The sequence below is a fragment of the Salmo salar genome, chromosome 10 (genome assembly GCF_965601325.2).
Source record: "Salmo salar chromosome 10, fSalSal1, whole genome shotgun sequence".
In the NCBI taxonomy this organism is placed as follows: domain Eukaryota; kingdom Metazoa; phylum Chordata; class Actinopteri; order Salmoniformes; family Salmonidae; genus Salmo; species Salmo salar.
The window spans coordinates 23,855,961-23,882,119 of record NC_138300.1 but is presented as its reverse complement, the minus strand read 5'-3'; the positions used below and the strand labels follow the sequence as shown (position 1 = coordinate 23,882,119).

Genomic DNA, 26,159 nt, shown 5'->3' with positions numbered 1-26,159 from the left:
CTGTGGTTGTATTATGTATGCATGGATGTGCCTGTGCCAAACTATTGCTCTGTTTCACTTTCATTATGGTTTCAAACAAGTTTGCAGACGTAATACATGTATACATGGGAAGCATGATACCCTAATAATGTACAGAATTTCAATTAATTCAGTGGAACTGAGCCATACAGCAATCACAATATTGATGCTTCTCTGCAGTACTAGGGCCATAGCCAGCCCATAGCTGTAATAGTTAATCAGTGCCATCATCAGAGGGCCATTATAACTATTTTGCCTCCCACACAGTATAGCAATGGAGACTGAGTGGCACTGGTGTCATAAGGTTTTGAGTGCCATTATTATCAGTAATAATGAGTCAGAAGGATCTGAACTTTCGGATAAAGAAAGTATACTGAACAAAAATATAAACGCAACAATGTTCCATGAGTTGAAATAAAATAAATTTTTCATACACACAAAAACCTTATTTCTCTCAAATGTTGTGAACAAATTTATTTACATCCCTGTTAGTGATTATTTGTCCCTTGCCAAGATTATCAATCCGCCTGACAGGTGTGGCATATCAAGAAGCTGATTAAACAGCATGATCATTACACTGGTGCACCTTGTGCTGTGGACAATAAAAGACCACTCTAAAATGTGCAGTTTTGTAACACAACGCCACAGATGTCTCAAGTTTTGAAGGAGCGTGCAATTGGCATTCTGACTGCAGGAATGTCCACCAGAGCTGTTGCCAGAGAATTTAATGTTAATTTCTCTACCATAAACCGCCTCCAATGTCGTTGGAGCTTCTTCACCTACGGGATTGTCTGAGACCAGCCACCTACACAGCTGACGAAACTGTGGGTTTGCACAATCAGAGAATTTCTGCACAAACTGTCATAAACCGTCTCAAGGAAGCTCATCTGCCTGCTTGTCATCCTCACCAGGGTCTTGACCTGACTGTAGTTCAGCGTTGTAACCAACTTCAGTGGGCAAATGCACACCTTCGATGGCCACTTGCATGATAGAGAAGTGTGTTCTTCACGGATTAATCCTTGTTTCAAATGTACCGGGCAGATGGCAGACAGATTTACTGCCGTTGTGTGGGTAGCGGTTTGCTGATGTCAACGTTGTGAACAGAGTGCCCCATGGTGGCAGTGGGGTTATGGTATGGGCAGGCATAAGCTATGGACAATGAACACAATTGCATTTTATCGATGGCAATTTGAATGCACAGAGATACTGTGATGAAATCCTGAGGCCCATTTCCGCCTCCATCACTTCATGTTTCAGCATGATAATGCATGGCCCCATGTCGCAAGGATCTGTACACAATTCCTGGAAGCTGAAAATATCCCAGTTCTTCCATGGTCTGCATACTCATCAGACATGTCACCACCACCCATTGAGCGTGTTTGAGATGCTCTGGATCAAAGTGTATGACAGCGTGTTCCAGTTCCCGCCGATATCCAGCAACTTCGCACAGCCATTGAAGAGGAGTGGGACAACATTCCACAGGCCACAATCAACAGCCTGGTCAACTCTATGTGACGGAGATGTGTCACACTGCATGAGGCAAATGGTGGTAACACCTGATACTGACTGGTTTTCTGATCAACGCCCCTACCTTCTTTTTCTTTTTAAATGTAGGTATCTGTATTCCCAATCATGTGAAATCCATAGATTAGGGCCTAATGAATTTATTTCAGTTGACTGATTTCCTAATATGAGCTGTAATTCAGTAAAATCGTTTAAATTGTTGCATTTACATTTTTGCTCATTGTATGAAGAAGAACTGAATGTCTAACTTCATCACAAAAGGTTACGATATTGATACACCAAGTGTAGAGCACCAAGTTTTTTTTAGGCTACTGTACAGAACATAAATAAATACACAACAGAATTAGGATTGGATTGGCCTATTTATAAGCCATTATCATCATATGATTATTTTCAGTCATGGACATCACAGTCCTGGCAGAGTCAGGAATATTGCCAACTTGAATGCCAAGCCAATATTTTCCAAAATAACAATTATTTCAAACTGATCAAATAAAGTAAAATGTTATTTGTCACATGCGCCAAATACAACTGATGTAGACTTTACCGTGAAATGCTTGCTTATGAGCCCTTTCCGACAATGCAGATTTTAACAATAATAATACAAATAAAAATAGCAACACAAGAGTAATAAAATACACAACACTGAAGCTATATACAGGGAATACCACTACCCGATCAGTGTGCAGGGGTACGAGGTATTTGATGTAGATATGTACATAAAGGCAGGGTAAAGTGACTAGGCATCAGCATAGATAATAATAACAGTAAGAATAAAGAACAGAGTAGCATAAGCATATGATGAGTGTTGGTATGCGTGTGTGTGTGCGTGTGTGTGTATGTAGTGTATGTGAATGTGTGTGGGTTTTGTGTGAGTGTGTCAGTGTAGTGTGTGTGAGTGAGTGTGTACAGTATATACAGTTGAAGTCGGAAGTTTACATACACTTAGTTTGGAGTCATTAAAACTTGTTTTTCAACCACTCCACACATTTCTTGTTAACAAACTATAGTTTTGGCAAGTCGGTTAGGACATCTACTTTATGCATGACACAAGTAATTTTTTCAACAATTGTTTACAGACAGATTATTTCACTTATAATTCACTGTATCACAATTCCAGTGGGTCAGAAGTTTACATATACTAAGTTGACTGTGCCTTTAAACAGCTTGGAAAATTCCAGAAAATGATGTCATTGCTTTAGAAGCTTCTGATAGGCTAATTGACACCATTTGAGTCAATTGGAGCGGTACCTGTGGATGTATTTCAAGGCCTACCTTCATACTCAGTGCCTCTTTGCTTGACATCATGGGAAAATCAAAAGAAATCAGCCAAGACCTCAGAAAATAAAATGTAGACCTCCACAAGTCTGGTTCATCCTTGGGAGCAATGTCCAAATGCCTGAAGGTACCACGTACATCAATACAAACAATAGTACGCAAGTACAAACACCATGGGACCACGCAGCCCTCATGCCGCTCAGGAAGGAGACGCGTTTTGTCTCCTAGAGATGAACGTACTTTGGTGCGAAAAGTGCAAATTAATCTCAGAACACCAGCAAAGGACCTTGTGAAGATGCTGGAGGACACGGGTATAAAGGTATCTATATCCACAGTAAAATGAGGCCTATATCGACATAACCTGAAAGGCCGCTCAGCAAGGAAGAAACCACTGCTCCAAAACCGCCATAAAAAAGCCAGATTACGGTTTGAAACTGCACATGGGGACAAAGATTGTACTTTTTGGAAAAATGTCCTCTGGTCTGATGAAACGAAAATAGAACTGTTTGGCCATAATGACCATCGTTATGTTTGGAGGAAAAAGGGGGACGCTTGCAAGCCGAAGAACACCATCCCAACCGTGAAGCACGGGGGTGGCAGCATCATGTTGTGGTGGTGCTTTGCTGCAGGAGGGACTGGTGCACTTCACAAAATAGATGGCATCATGAAGCAGGAAAATTATGTGGATATATTGAAGCAACATCTCAAGACATCAGTCAGGAAGTTAAAGCTTGGTCGCAAATGGGTCTTCCAAATGGACAATGACCCCAAGCATACTTCCAAAGTTGTGGCAAAATGACTTAAGGACAACAAAGTCAAGGTATTGGAGTGGCCATCACAAAGCCCTGACCTCAATCCTATAGAAAATGTGTGGGCAGAACTGAAAAAGCGTGTGTGAGCAAGGAGGCCTACAAACCTGACTCGGTTACACCAGCTCTGTCAGGAAGAATGGGCCAAAATTCACCCAAGCTTGTGGAAGGCTAACCAAAACGTTTGACCCAAGTTAAACAATTTAAAAGCAATGCTACCAAATGCTAATTTAGTGTATGTAAACCTCTGACTCACTGGGAATGTGATGAAAAAAATAAAAGCTGAAATAAATCACTCTACTATTATTCTGACATTTCACATTCTTAAAATAAAGTGGTGATCCCAACTGTCCTAAAACAAGGAATTTTTACTAGGATTAAATGTCAGGAATTGTGAAAAACTGAGTTAAAAAGTATTTTGGCTAAGGTGTATGTAAACTTCCGACTTCAACTGTATAGTCTTGTGAGTGTGCATAATAAGTGCAAGATAAGGTCAATGCAGATAGTACAAACATACAGTAGAGAACTGCAAATAGATAGCAGATGAGAATGAGAAAAATACATCTGATTGAAATTTCAAAAGGACATATTGGTTTCCTTACACCCTGTAGGTAGTCTGTGGACAAGGTACGACAGCAATCCAAGCTTTGATTCCACGCTCCATGTCCAAATCATCAATGAAGTAACTTAATTGAGCTTGACAACCAATGTCAGTCACTTTAAGATGATTTGGACCGGAAAGCAAAAAATGTACTTGCATTGGTTTTGGGCTGCATTTGAAAACAGTGGCCAGGTAAACAAAAACAAAGCATGGATTGCTGTCTTACATTGTCCATAGAGTGCTTTAGGCCTACATTGTAAGGAAACCAATATGTACTATCCCTTTAATTCTCTACAAAATGTTAGCATTGCATATCTTTCTTCTTCAGGTGTTGAATTGTACCTATCATAAAGTTGGAACATGTGTGGCCTACTTTTGCAACAGTGGAGTAGGCTAACTATAGATGTTTGACAAAAGATGGGCGTTGTCCATCCAGTCAAATTTCTGGATCTGTGGTTGACACTCCTCGAAAGGAAAGATTGTTTGTTGCATAAAGATAGATAGAGGGCTCTAGTACCAAAAACTAATTTTAGCATGGGAAACGCCGTTGAGGACTTTCACTATTTTGAAGTAGTCAACTGGGACTTCCCATGGGTTAAGGAAGGATCACATAATTCCATCCAGATCACCAGGCGGGATCAGCCAATGAATTACACTCGTGAGCAAACATTCCATAATTGCAGATGGCAGTAAAACATTCCATAACTGCAGGTGGTGGTAAATTGCCAAACTTGTCTTTATACCTGTTCAAACAACACACTCTAGGTGACAGTATGTACCCTTTCAGTTGGTTTGCCATCTCAAATAAGAAAATTGGCTACTTCAAAATCGAGATGGCCTCAATAGCGCTGCCAGAGATACTGTATATAATGACGAGATGGTTAACACCCTAACAATGGGAGTCATTGTCCCAAGGGCCGAAAGGCAGGCACTCTGCATATAGCTAGCTGTATTACCGCTTCGCCTCTACCTCTCTGGCGCGGCCAGTGTTCTCACAGACGTCACAATGGGACGGATATACGATGTCTATCTAGTCTATGGTTTGTCGGTTTCTCTAACAAACTTGGCAGTTTTTCGACCTGCCCGCAATGACAGCGTGTAAACCCCACCCATTCAGTTTTGATTAACCACCCTCATTCTCTGTCTTGATTTGCTTTCGCTCTGTCAGTGACTTTTCCTCCCAAGTGTAGCCAGCAACAAGGTAGTGAGTGTACATCACACCCGGGCTGACGCGTGATTACCAAGGGGAAAAAATTAAACGGGGCGATAAACGCACGAAACATTCAAGGCAATTCCCCATTTGTTGTCAGCGAGCGTTTAAATCTACCTACATTTTTGGAGGATGATACCACAATGAAGAACGTTAGCCAAATTGGGCGTTTTAGCTAGCTAAGTGTCATATGGCTAGCTAGCCTTCCTAGCTATATATTTTAGCCAGCTATCTAATGTTAGCCATACTTGTTAACTAGGTGGTCACGGCTAGCAAATACAACACAATCTAGCTACAGTAGCTTGCTAGATAAAGCGAGTATTATTATTTTTATATTCGTGTTTTGCCGTTTGACAGCTAGTTAGCAATTTAGTTAGCTAGCTGATGGACAGTTTCACAGAGGCTCTTTGTCACTACTCGGACGTTTAATGGTCTTGGTTCTGGGGCGGCTAGACGTAGCATGAGACTGTACAGATGTGGCAGCCAAGTTTGTCCCGTTGTCTCCGGGTCTTGGGTTGGTAAGCACACGGCAATTTAAATGCGTTGGAAGAGTCGTTGCTAGAGAACTACGACATTTTAGTTGGAGAGGTATTGGTCATTTTTGGACTGAAACGCTAACTAGCCTGTTGACTGTGAAGAGCAAGCTAGCTATTGTCGCTGGCTAGGTGCTATCGAGTTTAACTGGGCCATATTAGCTAGTTGTATCTGCCTTGACTAGAGACTTACAAGCTGTCAAATATTTGGTGTAACTGTCCAATGCTAACTCGCGCAAAGGCGTCCTCAAGAGGCCAAACTTCGTAGCTAGCTGGCTACATTTGTTGCATCCACACCCCTCATTTATTTTTATCCTTGGACTGTCCATTCGGATTTACAAAGGGGATTGGGATAATTATTTGCTATTAAGTGTGAGGTCTGGGCGCCGCATTCAAGTCTGGCGTTTAAATACTGCGGTGATGACTTTAGAATCCATGATGGGCTGTTGCCTGAGCGAGGAGGCGAAGGAGTCCAAACGAATCAACGCCGAGATCGATAAGCAGCTCCGTCGAGACAAGCGAGACGCGAGGAGGGAACTTAAACTTCTTTTGTTGGGTACAGTAACATTAAACCATTCTTCCTCCATACACACACGTTCCTATAATGTAATTAATTGGATGGATGCTTGAAGTCTTCAAAAATTGGGATTGGTATGTGATGGCTTTAAATGTCGGAGTCAATTATACATCATTGCTGAAGTGATACCATTCATCAGAGCATAAATTACACTGTAACTATGTCTAATGATATGAGTGTTGTATTTGATCTATAAGGATTTATAGTATGCAAAACAAGTTGCCCCCCAATTACATAACAGCCATGCTGCTGTAAACCACAACGTTTCCCTACGTTATCCGATATGTAAAGCGATTTGACTTTATGATTTGGGTGGCATTGTGAGAACAACTCTGCGTTGTTTGTAAAGAACTCGTGCATTTCACGGGAAAGTCTACACCTGTTGTATTTGAAACGTGACAAATATTTTATTTTCAGGATTCTACATAAAGCCTCCAGGGCTGACATATCTGAGCTGTATTACAGTGCATAGGACAAACATAAGCACCCACCAAATAGAGCCCCACAGTGGACACGTTATAATACCCATAAAACCTAGCAGTCAAACACAGAAATGGTTCCAATCGTTTTTTTCACCATTCATTTTTCCCATAGGAGATTTTAGAACCACTTCAAACAAGGTCTGTGTTTCATGTAGGCTTCCCCTGGTGTGACGTTTTGATAACTGTGAAAATGTATCTTTGACAATGTGACTTTTATCAATATGTTAGGCTTTATTTACTCTGATTCGAATATGCTAATTAGCATCAAAGTAGTCTTCATGCAGGACAAATCCTTGCAGTCTCTTGCATGCCATCTCTAGCTGACACAATTAGTGCATTCATCTTAAGATAGTTAAGACAACGCATCACAATCGTATCAAGTACATTTCCCCTCAGCAAAGTATTTATCAGCAAAGTGGCTTTTTTGGAGGGTGTCTGGAGCGCTGTAAGTTATTTAAGATAACTTCCAAGAGTTACAGTTTCAAAAGATGGGCAGGGACTCCACTGTCCTGACTTTAGGGGGAAGCTTGTTCCACCATTGGGGTGCCAGGACAGAGAAGAGCTTTGACTGTGCTGTGCGGGAGCTGCCCTCCCGTAAGGGTGGGAGGGCCAATAGACCAGGTGTGGCGGAATCGTTCTTAAAGATGATCCAAGCTTCAACTGGAAGCCAGTGACACGGGAGAACTTTGGACGGTTGAACACCAGGCGGGCTGCGCCATTCTGGATAAATTGCTGGGTTTTGATGGCACAAGAGGGGAGCCAAGCCAACAGTTGCACTAGTCTAGACCAGGATTTCTCAAACTCGGTCCTGGGGCTCCCACTGGGTGCACATCTTAGTTTTGTTCTAGCACCACACAGCTGATTCAAATAACCAACTCATCAAGCTTTAATTATTTGAATCAGCTGTGTGGTTCTAGGCAAAAACAAGAAGGTGCACCCAGTTTGGGAGACCCTGGTTCGAGACGAGAGATGACAAGTGCCTGGATTAGGACCTGCGCCTCTTCCTGTGTGAGGAAAGGTCGTACTCTATGGGTGTTTTTAGAGCATGAACGAGTCAGTGCTTTAATGTTTGCAGAGAACTACAGGGTGTTGTCCAGGATTATGCCAAGGTTCTTTGCACTCTGGGAGGGGGACACGGTGGAGGTGTCAGCTGTGATGGAGTGGTCTTGGAGCGGGCAGGCCTTTCCCGGGAGGAGGGCAGCTCCGAGGTTGAGCTTGAGGTGGTGGGCCGACATCCAAGCTGAGATATCTGCCAGACACGCAGTGATGCGTGTCGCCACCTGGGTGTCTAAAATGGGGTAAGGAAAAGAGATGTCATCCGCATTCTAATGATAGGAGAGAACATGTGAGGATATGACTGTGTAGAGAGAGTGAGTAGAGGGCCTGGAACCGAGTCCTGGGGGACACCAGTAGTGAAAGCACGTGGTGCAGACACAGATCCTGTCTACCTGCCAGGTAGGATGCAATCCAGGAGTGTGCAGAGCCTGAGACGCCCAACCCTGAGAGGGTGGAGGATCAGATGGTTCACGGTTTCGAAGGCAGTGGATAGATCTAGGACCAAGGGGGCAAAGTAGGCCCACAGGCCGTATCCGGCCCGCAAGGCATACATATATTTATAATTTTGTAATAACATTTTTGTACCCCTTTTTTCTCCCCAATTCCGTGGTATTCAATTGGTAGTTAGTCTTGTCCCATCTCTGCAACTCCCGTACAGACTCGGGAGAGGCGAAGGTCGAGAGCCGTGCGTCCTCTGAAACACGACCCAGACAAGCTGCACTGCTTCTTGACACAATACCCGCTTAACCCAGAAGCCAGCCGCACTAATGTGTCGGAGGAAACATGCTCCTGGCCCGCCAGAGTCGCCGCTAGAGCGCGATGGGACAAGGAAATCTTGGCCTGCCAAACCCTCTCCTAACCCGGACGACGCTGGGCCAATTGTGCACCGCCTCATGGGTCTTCCAGTCACGGCCAGCTGTGACACAGCCTGGGATCGAACCCGGGTCTGTAGTGATGCCACAAGCACTGCGATGCAGTGCCTTAGACCGCTGCGCCACTCAGGAGGACCCCGCAAATTGATTTTAACAAACAATTGGTCCCCCCAAAAATGTGTCCCTCCGTTGAATTTCAAAATCCTGATGTGGCCCTTGCCCACCCCTGATCTAGGAGGATGAGGGGAGAAAGTCAGCTTTGGCAGAGTGGAGAGCCTCTGACACAGAGGAGAGTGGTCTGTTGAGTGAGCCGCCTTGGAGCCTGACTGGTTAGGGTTAGGGTTAGAAGAAGATTGTTCTGAGAGAGATAACGAGAGTTGGTCAGAGACCGAACTCTCAAGTGTTTTAGAAGGCGAAGAAACGGATACCGGTCAATGGGTAGGTTTCCCTGTGGGTCCAGCTTTTTATTTGACTTTCATTGGCTTATCAACACCAAAGATAACAATTACATTTTAGAAAAACAATGGCAGCACTAGCTATTCTCTTATGGCATTTGAAAGCCCTTAACCTCACCTACTCAACAGCCAGTGTAATCCCGTGGCGCGTTATTCAAATACCTCAAAAATGCAAAAACTTCAATTTTTCAAACATATGACTATTTTACACCATTTTAAAGACAAGACTCTCGTTAATCTAACCACACTGTCCGATTTCAAAAAGGCTTTACAACGAAAGCAAAACATTAGATTATGTCAGAGTACCCAGCCAGAAATAATCAGACACCCATTTTTCAAGCTAGCATATAATGTCACATAAACCCAAACCACAGCTAAATGCAGCACTAACCTTTGATCTTCATCAGATGACAACCCTAGGACATTGTTATACAATACATGCATGTTTTGTTCAATCAAGTTCATATTTATATCAAAAAACAGCTTTTTACATTAGCATGTGACTAGCATTCCCACCGAACACTGCCGGTGAATTAACTAAATTACTCACGATAAACGTTCACAAAAAACATAACAATTATTTTAAGAATTATAGATACAGAACTCCTCTATGCACTCGATATGTCCGATTTTAAAATAGCTTTTCGGTGAAAGCACATTTTGCAATATTCTCAGTAGATAGCCCGGCATCACAGGGCTAGCTATTTAGACACCCAGCAAGTTTAGCCTTCACCAAACTCCGATTTACTATTAGAAAAGTTTGATTACCATTGGTGTTATTCGTCAGAATGCACTCCCAGGACTGCTACTTAAATAACAAATGTTGGTTTGGTCCCAAATAATCCATTGTTATATCCAAACAGCGGCTTGAGTCAGCTCCTATTCTCTGCCCAGTAACAGTAGAAGCATAAAACAAGGTTCTAAAGACTGTTGACATCTAGTAGAAGCCTTAGGAAGTGCAAAATGACCCCACAGACACTGTAGTTTGAATAGGGATTAGATAGAAAAACTACAAGTCACTTCCTGGTTGGATTTTTTTTCTCAGGTTTTTGCCTGCTGTATGAGTTCTGTTATACTCACAGACATCATTCAAACAGTTTTAGAAACTTCTGTGTTTTCTATCCAAATCTACTAATAATATGCATATCCTACCTTCTGGGCCTGAGTAGCAGGCAGTTTAATTTGGGCATGTTATTCATCTGAATTTCTGAATACTGCCCCCTGTCACCAAGAAGTTAACCCTGGAAGCCACCCGCACGCACCAATGTGTCGGAGGAAACACCATACTGCTGGCAACCGTGTCAGCATGCATGCGCCTGGCCTGCCACAGGAGTCGCTAGAGCGCGATGGGACAAGGACATTCCGGCCGACCAAACCCTTCCCTAACTCGTACGATGCTGGGCCAGTCTCCCGGTCGCGGGATCGAACCGGGGTCTGTAGTGATGCCTCAAGCACTATGATGCAGTGCCTTAGACTGCAGGAGGCCTAGATTGAGTAATTTAAAAAATATATAAGAACTCTTCTCTCAACTGAGGAAGCCGGCTTGCTGGGAGCCCACATCTCTCTCCATGAACTCAAAAGGGTATTCGATAACATGAATAAAGACACCTGGTTGTGACGGTATTCCTCCTGAGGTCTATTTAGCCCTTTGGAATCAATTAGTTCCACCTTTACTTGAAATGATTGACACAGCTGTTCACAAATGTTCATTTGGAAGGGATTTAAATACAGCACTAATTACGCTTTTATTAAAAAAGTTACGGATGCCACACAGTGCTCTCACAAACTCCCTCTATCTTTGATAAACACAGATATTAAACTATTTTCAAAAATTCTGTCTTCCCGTCTCGAAACTTACTTACCCAAATTGATACATCTGGACCAAAGCGGGTTTATTAAATGATTATCCTCAGAACTTCCGTCTATTACATATCTTACATGCTTCATCAGAAACTAAAGCTCATTGGGCAGTTCTCTCTTGACGCAGAAAAAGCTTTTGATAGATTAGAAGGGTCATATCTTTAGTTGGTTTTTGAACAAATGGGACTTGGCTCCAATGTCATGATTAAAGTACTATATGACAATCCCTCAGCCATAGTAATAACAGGCAATACCTGCTCTGTTCCGTTCAGAATAACTAGAAGTAGCAGGTAAGGTGATTCTATCTCATCTCTCCAATTTGTCTATGGAGCCCCTGGCCCGGGCGATTCGATAATTTATGGAAATTACTCATCTCTCAATTCTATGGATCACAATCTCATGCCGACGATATCTGATTTTCCTTATAGATGTATCTCAATCCCTCCCAAAAGCTCAGAAAATCATAGACAAATGCAGCTCTATTTCAAGTTAGAAAATCTAACAATTTGCCCTACTGCCACTCGACCCTGATGGAGGACTCCATCCCAATCGTTTCCCATTTTAAATATTTGTGAATAGATATTTCCTTCCTTAGATAAAACCATGGCCTGAAACTTTAACAGAACACTCAATTCGATTCGACCACACTAGTTGGACTAATATCCCAGTTTTTTTTTTAACCGGCAGATTATCTATTATCAAGATTAATATATTGCCACATCTGAATTTTTGTAGTTAAATGCTTCCCTTGTCTCCCCCTTCTGGCTATTGGGATAAAATCCATAGTGCGCTTCAAAATGTATATGGCAAGCAATGTTTTCGGCACTGAGCAAATTTCAGGTCTGCTGAGCGCAAACTTGAACATTGTGAAAATGTGGTGCAACTTCCAGTGCGCGTTTACTGTGAACAGTTAGGCTGTACCGGCAATACAGTTTTAAGTGGTCATGTAGGCTACCATGGCTATTTGATCATAATGTAAGCCTACCAGAGTGGCCTACCATCAAGAACAATGGAGCTAATGTATCCCATAAGATTTTAATATAGAAATAGCTGTTCTATCATTTAGCCTACAGTAGCAGTCAATTTGTGGTGTTCAATGTAGGCCTACATTCCATGAGACTTTTGGGGGAAAGAAAACATGCATGGCTTGACATTAACCTGTTTATCAACTTGTCCTCCAGACAAGGTGACTGAAAATGTTGGTTTTTGATGCAAGAAACCACTTTACAAAATAAAATGCATTACTATTCCCATACCATGATTACAGAGAATCAGACAAATTATGCTACCCTCTGCCTATTGGCTACTTAGCTTATTCAAGCCTGTCTCAAAATACAACACTGCCCCTTTAAGACGGAAAAAGCTCTTTACCTGACTTGCTTTTCAAAGATGTCTAGAAATGTATACATTTTGTGCTCTTGTAGGAAGCAATCACTCTCCCATTGCTTACTACAAATGATCTATAACTGGGCAAATAATTCACTAACTAGCAAAGAATATGAACAAAATGTGGGTTAACACGTTTAAATGTTTTACTCACGTTGGCTGCAGTGAAGGAGAGCCCGCAGGTTTTGGTAGCGGGCCGTGTCGGTGGCACTGTATTGTCCTCAAAGCAAGCAAAGAAGTTTAGTTTGTCAGGGAGCAAGACATCATGCTCTGCGATGTGGCTGGTTTTGTTTTTGTAGTCTTTTTGTTGTCCTTAAGCCATTTTGCCACAACTTTGGAAGTATGCTTGGGGTCGTTGTCCATTTGGAAGACCCATTTGCAACCATTAACTTCCTGACTGATGTCTTGAGATGTTGCTTCAATATATCCACATCATTTTCCTGCCTCATGCCATCTATTTTGTGACGTGCACCAGTCCCTCCTGCAGCAAAGCACCCCCACAACATGATGCTGCCACCCCCGTGCTTCGACTTAAATATATTTGTAAAATCTATGGCAAGACTTAAATAGTGGTCTATCGATGATCAGCAATCAATTTGACAGAACTTAATGCATTTTGAAAAGAATAATAGTCAAATGTTGCACAATCCAGGTGGCGAAAAACTCTTGAGACTGACTCAGAGGCTCACAGCTGTAATCACTGCCAAGGGTACTTCTACAAAGTATTTACTTAGGGGTGTAAGATTTATGTATTTCATTTTCAATACATTTGCTAAAATGGCTAAATATTTTTGCTATTATTGTAGGGTATTTTGTGTTGATGGCTGAGGGGTTGCGGGGGGGATTGGATGGAGATGTGTTGGCTGGGTGGGGAATGGGATGGTTGGGGCTGGAGGTCTACTTATTTTGTTCGTTTTCTTTTTTCCTGTTCATGCTGAATTAAATATTTATTATTCAACTATGTATTTCTTAGTTGTTTTTTAAGCGGCAGCCTACGGGAACAGGTGGGGTGGAGGATTGAGGGAGGAGAAAGTGGGGAAGAGTTTCCCAGAGTTACTGTGTGTGAATGATGGAAGAATCTTACCCCAGTTGTAGGCCCATTTGAGTGTGTGGGGTCCCTTAGGCCTGCACATCAACCAGTACTGGGACCATTGAAGACTTGGGATGCTTGCTTTCAAAGTGCTGCTTGAATGTCTTTGGATCTGCTTCTATAAGGTCAAAATGCAGGAAGTTAAGTCTGTGGCTTATATTGAATTCAAAGTTGACACATGATAAATCTTAAGCAATACCATGCGACAAACTACTACACATATGAAAGGCTGTACCACATATACCAGTACAATAGCCTACACATGCAGAGGAACCTAAAGGCACATACAGAACCAACCAATACTACCCCTCTGACAGACTAGTGTGTACTAGTGCTGCCTTTGCTCCAGTCTTTTCTTCTATATCTGCTCCCTTCTTAGCAGCCATTGCCTTGGCATCAGTCAACTTCAACTTGAGTGTCACGTGCGTTATATCAATACCCTCTAAATGAATCTCCCCAATTGTGGACAGGTTTGGATCTGAATAACAGGAGTGAGTGAGTGTGTAAGCTTTTGTTCCTGCCGAGCTCATACCGGATTACAAATCATAGCCTATGGCCGTGATTTGTTATGTTGATTATTTAAGTTGGGTGTTAGAGCTGGGCCGGGACAAAACCCTTCACACACTCCTGCTCTTCAGGACGTCCTGCAATGACTGAAACAGACCAAAGCAGGATAATAGTGTTTCAGGTGGAAACAGCTTACCTAGTTGAGAGGTGATAAGACTCAGGCACACCCATTGGTTTTTGTATAGAGATGGTGCAAATAATGTTTGCAATTTGGTATTGATAACATGACAGTAATTCTGCCTCCAAAAGCAATTCATTGAAAACTCACCATAGCAGTGTTGTGGAAATTCTTACACAGGGGCACTCAAAGTCAATCTTAAATGAATCATTGTTTATCAGCGCGCTCGAGAGGTTCCAACAAACTTGACGCACCATAGTGAACGTCTGTCAAGCAGTCCCGCTAGTTCTTATATACTGCAGACAAGTCATATTTGCACAATTTAGCTTATTCATAATGAATTCAACTTTAACATTTGCTTTATTCATGTGACTGACCAATACTGGGTCCTGCATGTGACCGACCAATACCTCACAAGGCTTCTTCTCTAAGCTGAGATCTTTCGTTCTCAAAACAAGGGTCTGGACCTACTGCCAAATTGCAGATACTCATAGTGAGGATTCATTCAATCAGTCACTTGCATGAACACAAACGGTTATTAGAAAAGCACCAACCTAGAACACAGAAATGTATAAATAGAAAAGCACCATCTTCCATCACAGCAGGTATGACTAAGGTTACATAAACTTGCCTACTAGCTATACTAATGATCTGCTGTCCAGAGGACAACGGCAAACTGATTAATGTCTTCCCCCAGTAAAGTAGGTACGCTGTTGAGAGGATACTAATCAGGCCATCTGAAACCTCTCAAAAACCCAAATACAGCTTGCTAGGGTAGCTACAAGTAGTACTTGAAGTATGCTACCCACTCCTCAGACACAAACATTATCAAGAATGCCTAGCTTCACCATCTAAAGTTGGCTAGCTAGTTAACTAGCAAGCTAGATTGTTGGTTTATAGATTGTTTATTTATCATGCATTTACATGGTTAGACAAATAGATGGGTAATGTAGCCATCAAGCCAGGCTAATGTTGCTAAACATGCACTAGGTAGCTAGATAACAGGTAGGCCTATTGTGTGAATTAAAAACTTGCCCAAGACAGTTAACAGAATTGTCAATTTAGCTGACATAATGCATTTGGAAAGTATTTAGACCCCTTACTCAGTACTTTGTTGAAGCTCCTTTGGCTGCGATTACAGGCTTGAGTCTTCTTGGGTATGACGCTACATGTCTTAGCACACCTGTATTTGGGGAGTTTCTCCCTTCTCTGCAGATTCCCTCAAGCGCTGTCAGGTTGGATGTGGAGTGTCGCTGTACAGCTATTTTTCAGGTCTCCAGAGATGTTCAATCTGGTTCAAGTCCGGGCTCTGGCTGGGCCTTTTAAGGACATTCAGAGACTTGTCCTGAAGCCACTCCTGCGTTGTCTTGCCTGTGTGCTTAGGGTCGTTGTCCTGTTGGAAGTTGAACCGTCGCCCCAGTCTGAGGTCCTGAGAGCTCTGGAGCAGGCTTTCGTCAAGGATCTCTCTGTACTTTTCTCAGTTTATCTTTCCCTCGATCTTGGCTAGTCTCCCAGTCCCTGACGCTGAAAAACATCTCCACAGCATTATTCTGCCACCACCATGCTTCCCCGTAGGGATGGCGCCAGGTTTCTTCCAGATGTGACGCTTCGCATTCAGGCCAAAGAATTCAATCTTGGTTTCATCAGACCAGAGTATCTTGTTTCTCATGGTCTGAGAGTCCTTTAGATGCCTTTTGGCAAACTCCAAGCGGGCTGTCATGTGCCTTTTACTGAGGGGTGGCTTCCATCTGGCCACTCTGCCATAAAGGCCTGATTGGTGGAGTGCTGCAGAGATGGTTCTTGAGTGTCATAGCAATGGGTCTGAATACTTATGTAAATAAGGTATTTCTGTTTTCATTTTTAATACATTTGCAAAAATGTAGCATCCGTTTTAGAATAAGGCTGTAATGTAACAAAATGTGGGAAAGGGGGTCTGAATATTTTCCGAATGCACTGTAGATAGTTAATCCAGAAATTTGGACCGTTTGCCTCAATTCGGCAGTCTCGTCCAGATTATCATGGCCCTGGTGTGTGACGTGAAGCTTGAGACAGGCATTTGTAGTTCTGTATTATAGGCAGATTAGCAGCTAATTTGTGTTTTATTTTGGGTGGGTAAATACAAGCGAATATGTTGTTAAAAGTCACCTTGTCGGGGAGATATTTACACGGTTATCAAAACGTCATGCCAGGGTAAGCAAACATGAAACACTGCCATTATTTGATTTGTTAAAAAAATGAAAAATGAATGGTGGAAAAATGTTTGACTGCTAGGTTTTATGGGTATTATGACTCCTACTGTGGTACTTGTATTATTATTGTTGTCATGTTGATGACATTTGTAAAAAAAGACAACCAGAGGCTTCTTGGACAAGATAGAGGCATCACACACAACTGACTTCATCTTGTTCGCACTTTTCTATTGCACACAGAGCGGTGTATAATGGCAGAGTGTAGTAGGTAGTGAAGTAACCTACTTCAACCCATTAGTAATGGTAACTAAGTCCATAGGTTTTTCCTGACCATGTGACCCGATAACTTAACTAGAAACCAGAATATTTCTTGGTGGGGTTAGGCAAAACTCCTGGCCCTGGTAATGGCTGATTTGATCCTGAAGGTTGCTGTAGTAGTAGTAGCAACTGACTTCCACAAGGAGTGACCAATGTACAGTATGAATACCAGCATGGACATATCTTACACAGCCCTACAGCTTCGGTCATCACAAACGCTTGTGGAGTGGATGTGATTTTTTTACAATCTTTTGTACTTCAAAAGCTGTTGCTTGGCCAAATTTGCCAGGTCATATTATTGGTGAGGAAGAATGAAGTGTTAGGCTAGGCCTGTTGTAGGTGCATATTTTATGCTGGGGAATGTATTTTGAAGGTGTTACTGAAATTCTAGACAAGTACGCTACATTATCAGTTTGATGTTCCCTGCTCCAGAATGTGTTAAACTAGTTCAGAAATAATCTGTCAACGTCTCTACACAAACTTGGAACTACTGGTTGCCCTCTATTTGCTGATCATAATTGCATATCTTAATTGGTTGTTATCTGTGTTAATGAGATTTGTTTGGAAGCCTAATTATTAATCAGTTAAAACCATAGGCCTTAATCCAGATAACGTGGATCATCATGATCTTCATACAAGTGGATTTCTGTCTAGGAGCATGATAAAGCATACTAATAGTTTTACGCAGCCAGACATGGATTTATTTTTTGACCACTGCCTTATTAACTCTGGAAGAGTTATTGCCAATTCATAAGCCTGATTGCCTTGTGACTCTTACTGACTTTTATTCTAGCAACTGTTCAAAATATTTTGTTTCATCAGGTAAATTCAGTAGAGAATTTTGTGTTTGACCTATATCTGGATTGAGGGTGGCTTTTGGGAACGGATGGGTTTCCAGGGATTTGGGAAAATTGTTCACGTTTTAATGAATGGCCTTGGGCTGAGTCTACAACTGACATTAAAAATAACTTCTGAAGGCCATTCACAAACCATTCAGATGACAATCCCTTCATGGGCTTTGTTCCACATGGGTACCATGCCTGTTTTTTGCATCCCATTGGCCTCAAATGCCCAGATATATCCATGTTGTGATCGGTTAACACATCTACAAAGCTGCAACACGGATTCAGAACATCCCCGTCCGTCTGTGGAGGTGGTCAGACTGATCCAGTCCTTAGATTTCTATTGGATTCCAAGTAGGGCTGTGCGATTATGGAGTTTTGATTAACGAATCTTGGGTACTGTCATGCAAATAGCTGTATTTATTGTAATTTTTGTCTAATGTATCAATGCATCATACCTAATAAATACAACACAGTTTTGGTGACACCCATTTGCATCACCAACTCCAGTCACGATGCAGTTTTATACAAGGATAACTTATAGGTGTTAGTGTCAGTGGACTGATCATCTCGTCAAATAAAGTATCGAGACACACAGGTCTAAATATATTGTTAATGAATGTTTTTAACTTATGGCTTCATGGGCACATTCTAGGCTAAGCAGAAACAACCTCCCTAGTTAAGTGCATGGTTCCATTCATGAACACACTGCGCTTCATACAAGCCTGGATTTCCTCAGCACAATTGGCTTTTGTGAGATCTCTGCAGAAAAGGAGGAAAGGAATCAAAATTTGACTTCACTGGCCCTTCTACATCACTGCCGTAAAGGGAGGTTTCCTGCCAGTTGAAATGTGGGTAGGAAATTATTGAACAAACCTCATTGGAGTTTTTCCTGCCCATGTGACTCGCTATGAACGCTCCAGGCCGCATAGCTGTTGGTTAATACAGATATAGAAGGACAAGGGGAAACGTAAGGTATGCCAGCACTCCTTGTGAATGAGACCTTACATACAGTACATATTTGCCCATTTGTATAAGTGCTAAATGCCAAAACATTCAAGAGATAAAGGTGTTCAAATTTGATCCGTTTCATACCCCACCACCATACACCCATGTCTTCATTGGAAAAGATAACACGGTTGACATTGATATATTTTAAAACCTTTACACAGGGTTGTCAACTATTTTATACTTTTTGTAGAAAAAAATGCGTTAAGGTCATTTTATTCCCCTTAATGTCAATTATCAAAAAACATTAAGATTTTTTACATCTAAGATTTTTGTGTTGTGCCTGCCATCGGTTGAGACACAACATGCTGTTGAATAAAGGGTGGGTGTCATGTTTTGGCTGATAAATGGGAGTAAAATCAAAATCTCAACTTTGAAATGGTACCACAAAGATATTTGGAGGTTTACACACAGGAATGTTGACTTGAATGGGAATATCTGTCGTTTTTTTAAATGATATTGTCAATACGACATGACCATTGAAGTTGACATTATATAGTGGGTGAACCAGCGGTCATCTTTGTGGTGGTAAATGCTTTAAAAAAATCTATGGTGTGGCCTACCAGCTAAATTACCCTGAACAAAAATATAAACGCAACATACAACAATTTCAAAGATTCTGAGTTGCAGTTCATATAATGAAATCAGTCAACTGAAATTAATTAAATAGGACGTAATCTATGGATTTCACATACCTGGGAATACAGATATGCATCTGTTGGACACAGAATCTTAAAAAATAAAAAAGTAGGGGCATGGATCAGAAAACCAGTCAGTATCTGGTGTGACCACCATTTGCCTTATGCAGCGCAACATGCAGTCCATTCGGAAAGTATTCAGGCCCCTTTACTTTTTCCACATTTTGTTACGTTACAGCCTTATTCTAAAATGGGTTAAATAATTTTTCCTCAATCTACACACAATACCCCATAATGACAAAGCAAAAACAGGTTTTAAAAAAAAAAGATACCTTTTTTTATTTACTTAAGTATTCAGACCCTTTGCTATGAGACTCTAAATTGAGCTCACATTGATCATCCTTTGAGCTGTTTCTACTACTTGATTGGAGTCCACCTGTGGTAAGTTGATGATTTGGAAAGGTACACACATGTTGACAGTGCATGTCAGAGCGAAAACCAAGCCATGAGGTTGAAGGAATTGTCCGTAAAGCTCCGAGACAGGGTTGTGTTGAGGCACAGATCTGGGGAAGGACACTAAAACATTTATGTAGCATTGAAGGTCCGCAAGAACAGTGGCCTCCAAGTTTGGAACCACCAAGTCTCTTCCTAGAGCTGGCTGCCCGGCCAAACTGAGCAATCAGCTAAGAAGGGCCTTGGTCAGGGAGGTGACCAAGAACCCGAAGAGTGGCCAGACTGAAGTTACTCTCCAGACCAGTCTGGGTCGAGGCAAAGATGAATGGAGCAAAGTACAGGAATGGGAGAAACTCCCCAAATACAGGTGTGCCAAGCTTGTAGCATCATACCCAAGAAGACTCGAGGCTGTAATTGCTGCCAAGGGTGCTTCAACAAAGTACTGAGTAAAGGGTCTGAATACTTATGTAAATGTAATATTTTAGCTTTTTATTTAAGAAATGTACAAACATGTCTAAAAAAAGGTTTTTGCTTTGTCATTATTGGGTATTGTGTGTAGCTTGATGAGAAAAAAATACAAATGTAATCAATTTTAGAACCACTCTAACGTAACAAAATGTGGAAAAAGTCAAGGGGTATGAATACTTTCCGAATGCACTGTAGGCCTATATGAACACCAACACTTGCTTGTGTGAAGCAGTAGCCCAAGTAGTACACATCTTGAGTAGGCCAACATAACTGGCCGCAGTCACAGGTCTTCCATGAGAACTTACATAGTGGTGGTTTTGTCTGGTGTTTCAGGACAAAATAAATGTGATGCTCCTTTGATTGTGCACTTCTCTTCTCAGGGGTGTGGCTGATTGTGTTAGCTGTTTTAGAGGAGCTGGCAGGTCGGCATAGGAGGAGCAGTTTTTGAAAGTCACAAGTGATTTAAATGTGTACAGAACTGAGTTGGAGAGTCAGCCTGGTCTCATAGACAAGACGTAACATAGTACATGTGAATTTGTGACACTTAAATTATGATGTTTGGTATGGTTACATAAGACAGATAATTACTTAAGGCAAATGAAGGTGGGGTGGATGGGTTGGCATGTAACGCGAATGTCTTGCAACTGAAAGGTTGCGAGTTCAAATCTCATCATGGACAACTGAGCACTTTAGCTAAATGGCAACTTTTCAACTACTTACTACTTTTTAACTGCTTTGCAACTACTTAGCATGTTAGCTAACCTTAATCCTAACCTTAACCCTTTAACCTAACCTTAACCCTTTAACCTAGCTCCGAAACTTAACCCAAACCCCTAGTCTAGCTAACGATAGCCAGCTAGCTAACATTAGGCACCTAGCTAGAATTCTTAATGAACTCAGCAAAAAAAAGAAACATCTCGTTTTCAGGAACGTGTCTTTCAAAGATAATTTGTAAAAATCCAAATATCTTCACAGACCTTCATTGTAAAGGGTTTTAACATTGTTTCCCATGCTTGTTCAATGAACCATAAACAGTTAACCTGTTAGGGCTAGGGGGCAGCATTGACACGGCTGGATAAAAAACATACCCGATTTAATCTGGTTACCACTCCTACTCAGTAACTAGAATATGCATATACTTATTACATATGGATAGAAAACACCCTAAATTTTCTAAAACTGTTTGAATGGTGTCTGTGAGTATAACAGAACTCAAATGGCAGGTCAAAACCTGAGAGATTCCTTTACAGGAAGTGGCCTGTCTGACCATTTCTGGAACTTCTTTGCCATCTCTATCATTTACTAAGGATCTCTGCTCTAACGTGACACTTCCCACGTCGTCCATAGGCTCTCAGAGCCCGGGAAAAAAGAGAATGTCGTCATTCCAGCCCCAGGCTGAAACACATTATCGCCTTTCTCAAGTGGCCCATCAAGAGACACTAGCTTATGCGCGTGACCCCGACCGCCCCCGCCTTTGGGATTTTTTCCTCTGTTTGCCGAAAAGGAGATTCCCTGTCGGAATTTTATCGCTTTTCTACGAGAAAAATGACGTAAAAATTGATTTTAAACAGCGGTTGACATGCTTCGACGTACGGCAATTGAATACTTTGAATTTTATTGTCAGGAATTGCGCCAAGCGCGCGACACTTCTTTACTATTTCGGATAGTGTCTGGAACGCACGAACAAAACGCCGCTATTCGGATATAACGATGGATTATTTTGGACCAAACCAACATTTGTTATTGAAGTAGACGTCCTGGGTGTGCATTCTGACGAAGACAACAAAAGGTAATGACATTTTTATAATAGTAAATATGATTATGGTGAGTGCTAAACTTGCCGGGTGTCTAAATAGCGAGCCCGTGATGCCTGGGTTATGTACTTAGAATATTGCAAAATGTGCTTTCACCAAAAAGCTATTTTAAAATCGGACATATCGAGTGCATAGAGGAGGTCTCTATCTATAATTCTTAAAATAATTGTTATGCTTTTTGTGAACGTTTATCGTGAGTAATTTAGTAAAATGTTAGCGAATTCCCCGTAAGTTTGCGGGGGGTATGCTAGTTCTGAACGTCACATGCTAATGTAAAAAGCTGGTTTTTGATATAAATATGAACTTGATTGAACAAAACATGCATGTATTGTATAACATAATGTCCTAGGGTTGTCATCTGATGAAGATCATCAAAGGTGACTGCTGCATTTAGCTGTCTTCTGGGTTTTGGTGACATTATATGCTGGCTTGAAAAATGGGTGTCTGATTATTTCTGGCTTGGTACTCTGCTGACATAATCTAATGTTTTGCTTTCGTTGTAAAGCCTTTTTGAAATCGGACAGTGTGGTTAGATTAACGAGAGTCTTATCTTTAAATGGCTGTAAAATAGTCATATGTTTGAGAAATTGAAGTAATAGGATTTTGAAGATTTTGAAAATCGCGCCACAGGCTGGCAGTGGCTGTTACGTAGGTGGGACGAATTCGTCCCGCCGGTCCCATAGAGGTTAATGAAAATGCACCTGTGGAACGGTCTTTTAGACACTAGCAGCTTGCAGAAGGTAGGCAATTAAGGTCACAGTTTTGAAAACTTAGGACACTAAAGAGGCCTTTCTACTGACTGAAAAACACCAAAAGAAAGATGCCCAGGGTCCCTGCTCATCTGCATGAACGTGCCTTAGGGATGCTGCAAGGAGGCATGCAGATGTGGCCAGGGCAATAAATTGCAATGTCTGTACTGTGAGATGCCTAAGACGGCGCTACAGGGAGACAGGACGGACAGCTGATTGTCCTCGCAGTGGCAGACCACGTGTAACAACACCTGCACAGGATCGGTACATCCGAACATCACACCTGCGGGACAGCTACAGGATGGCAACAACTGCCCGAGTTACACCAGGAACACACAATCCCTCTATTAGTGCTCAGACTGTCCACAATAGGTTGAGAGAGGCTGGACTGAGGGCTTGTAGGCCTGTTGTAAGGCAGGTCCTCACCAGACATCCCCGGCATCAAAGTCGCCTATGGGCACAAACCCACCATTGCTGGACCAGACAGGACTGGCAAAAAGTGCTCTTCACTGACAAGTCGCGGTTTTGTCTCACCAGGGGTGATGGTCGGATTCGCGTTTATTGTCAAAGGAATGGGCGTTACACCAAGGCCTGTATTCTGGAGCGGGATTGATTTGGAGGTGGAGGGTCCGTTATGGTCTGGGGCGGTGTGTCACAGCATCATCGGACTGCGCTTGTTATCATTGCAGGCAATCTCAACGCTGTGCGTTACAGGGAAGACATCCTCCTCCCTCATGTGGTAGCCTTCCTGCAGGCTCATCCTGACATGACCCTCTAGCATGACAATGCCACTACACACAGAATGAGTATAATGGCTGATTTCCTGCAAGCCCGGAATGTCAGTGTTCTGCCATGGCCAGCGAAGAGACCGGATTGAGATTGGAGGGTGAGAGCTAATGACATCCCCCCCCAGAAATGTCCAGGAACTTGCAGGTGCCTTGGTGGAAGAGTGGGGTAACATCTCACAGCAAGAAGTGGCAAATCCTGTGCAGTCCATGAGGAGGAGATGCACTGCAGTACTTAATGCAGCTGGTGGCCACACCAGATACTGACTGTTACTTTTCATTTTGACCCCCCTTTATTCAGGGACACATTATTCCATTTCTGTTAGTCACATGTCTGTGGAACTTGTTCAGTTTGTCTGTTGTTGAATCTTATGTTCATACAAATATTTACACATGTTAAGTTTGCTGAAAATAAACGAAGTTTACAGTGAAAGGACGTTTCTTTTTTTGCTGAGTTTATCATACGTTTAGCAAATTTGTAACGTATAGTACGTTGTGCAAATTCGTAACATATAATACAAATTTTAATTTCTCATATGAAATGGGTGATGGACATCCAGAAATTAATACATACCATTCGAAACAACATATCATTCTAAACTGAGTGTCTTGGGTTTACATACAGAATAATATGAAATGCTCCGAGACAAGGTTGGGAGAACTGCAACAGTCGTCTGTGGTTTCACCTGTTACACTTTCATTCAGGCCAGACAGTATTTGTTTGGTAATGTTCTTGTACACAACTTTTTAGTTAGCTAGCTGTAATTATAGGTCAAGACAGATGGTTATCTAGCCCCTGTGCTATAGTACGATTTTGACATCGTTGAAGACATTGCTCGCTGGAACAGAAGGAAGTGTATTTAGGCTGCTGAGCGCCTGACTCAGATCCCAGGCAGCTCCACCTGTTGATGTCCAGGAGGAGCTCTCCTCTGGCTAATGAGGCTGCTCTGCTGTGAGTGAATGTATGTCCCCATGCCCCTCTGCCTCCCACAGGGTGGCCCATCCCTCCACAGTGCCAGGGAGCACATCCGCTGACACACAAAAAATGATAATAAAAAGAGCGATAGTAACACAAGGTATAAAATACACAAGAATGGAGCTATATACAGGGAGCACCAGTACCAGAAGAATGTGCAGGGGTATGAGGTATACATGTACAGGGTAAAGTGACTAAGCTTTTGGAGAGGATGATGATGATGATGATAGTAGTAGTAGTAGTAGTAGTAGTAGTAATAATAGTAAAATAAAGAAAGGTAGCAGCATTTTGAAAGTATTCAGACACCTTGACTTTATCAACATTTTGTTACGTTAGAGCCGTATTCGGCCTTCCTTGTGGCTCAGTTGGTAGAGCATGGTGTTTGCAACGCCAGGGTTGTGGGTTCGATTCCCACGGGGGGCCAGTACAAAAAAAAAAAAAAAAAAAATGTATGCATTCACTACTGTAAGTCGCTCTGGATAAGAGCGTCTGCTAAATGACTAAAATGTAAAAAATGTAAAAATGTATTCTAAAATGGATGAAATGTTTTTATTTTACTCATCAATCTACACACAATACCCCATAATGACAAAGCAAAAACAGGTTTTTAGATTTTTTTGCAAATGTATTAAAAATAAACAAATCGAATTTGACATAAGTATTCAGACCCTAAATTCAGTACTTTGTTGAAGCACCTTTGGCAGCGATTACAGCCTTGAGTCTTCTTGGGTATGATGCTATAAGCTTGGCAAACCTGTATTTGGGGAGTCCCCCCCGCCCATTCTTCTCTGCAGATCCTCTCAAGCTCGGTCAGGTTGCCTGGGGAGTGTCGCTCTATTTTCAGGTTTCTGGTCTCTCCAGATATGTTCGATCAGGTTCAAGTTCGGGGTCAGGCTGGGACACTCAAGGAGAACCTTCCAGAAGGACAACCATCTCCACAGAGTAACTCTGGAGCTCTATACCAGTGTCCATCAGGTTCTTGGTCACCTCCCTGACCAAAGCCCTTCTCCCATGATTGCTCAGTTTGGCCGGGCGGCCAGCTCCAGGAGGTGTCTTCCTGGTTCCAAACTTCTCCTATTTAAGGATAATGGCACCCACTGTGTTCTTTGGGACCTTCAATGCTGCAGAAATGTTTTGGTACCCATCCCCAGATCTGTGCCTCAACACAATCCTGTCTCGGAGGTCTACGGAAAATCCCTTCAACCTCATGGCTTGGTTTTTGCTCTGACATGCCCTGTCAACTGTGGGACCTTATATAGACAGTTGTGCCTTTTCCAAATCATGTCCAATCAAATGAATTTACCACAGGTGGAATGTATGTACAGTTGAAGCCGGAAGTTTACATACACATTAGCCAAATACATTTAAACTCAGTTTTTCACAATTCCTGACATTTAATCCTAGTAAAAATCCCCAGTTTTAGGTCCGTTAGGATCACCACCTTATTTTAAGAATGTGAAATGTCAGAATAATAGTAGATAGA

General features: G+C 42.1%; 1 protein-coding gene across 3 annotated transcripts in view; it reads left to right on the top strand.

Annotated features, from left to right (window-relative positions):
• The first annotated feature begins 5,241 nt into the window (after window positions 1-5,241).
• LOC106613802 (guanine nucleotide-binding protein subunit alpha-11) overlaps window positions 5,242-26,159 on the top strand; it is a 79,705-nt gene continuing 58,787 nt past the window's right edge. The window contains exons 1-2 of one of the 3 annotated variants that reach the window (XM_014216426.3): window positions 5,253-5,431; window positions 6,404-6,529. In XM_014216426.3, the coding sequence (XP_014071901.1) occupies window positions 6,409-6,529 (121 nt within the window). In that variant the 5' untranslated portion in view covers window positions 5,253-5,431; window positions 6,404-6,408. Of the gene's footprint in view, window positions 6,530-26,159 lie in introns of all 3 variants that reach the window. The other 2 variants (XM_014216425.3, XM_014216424.3) reach the window with 2 other exon arrangements.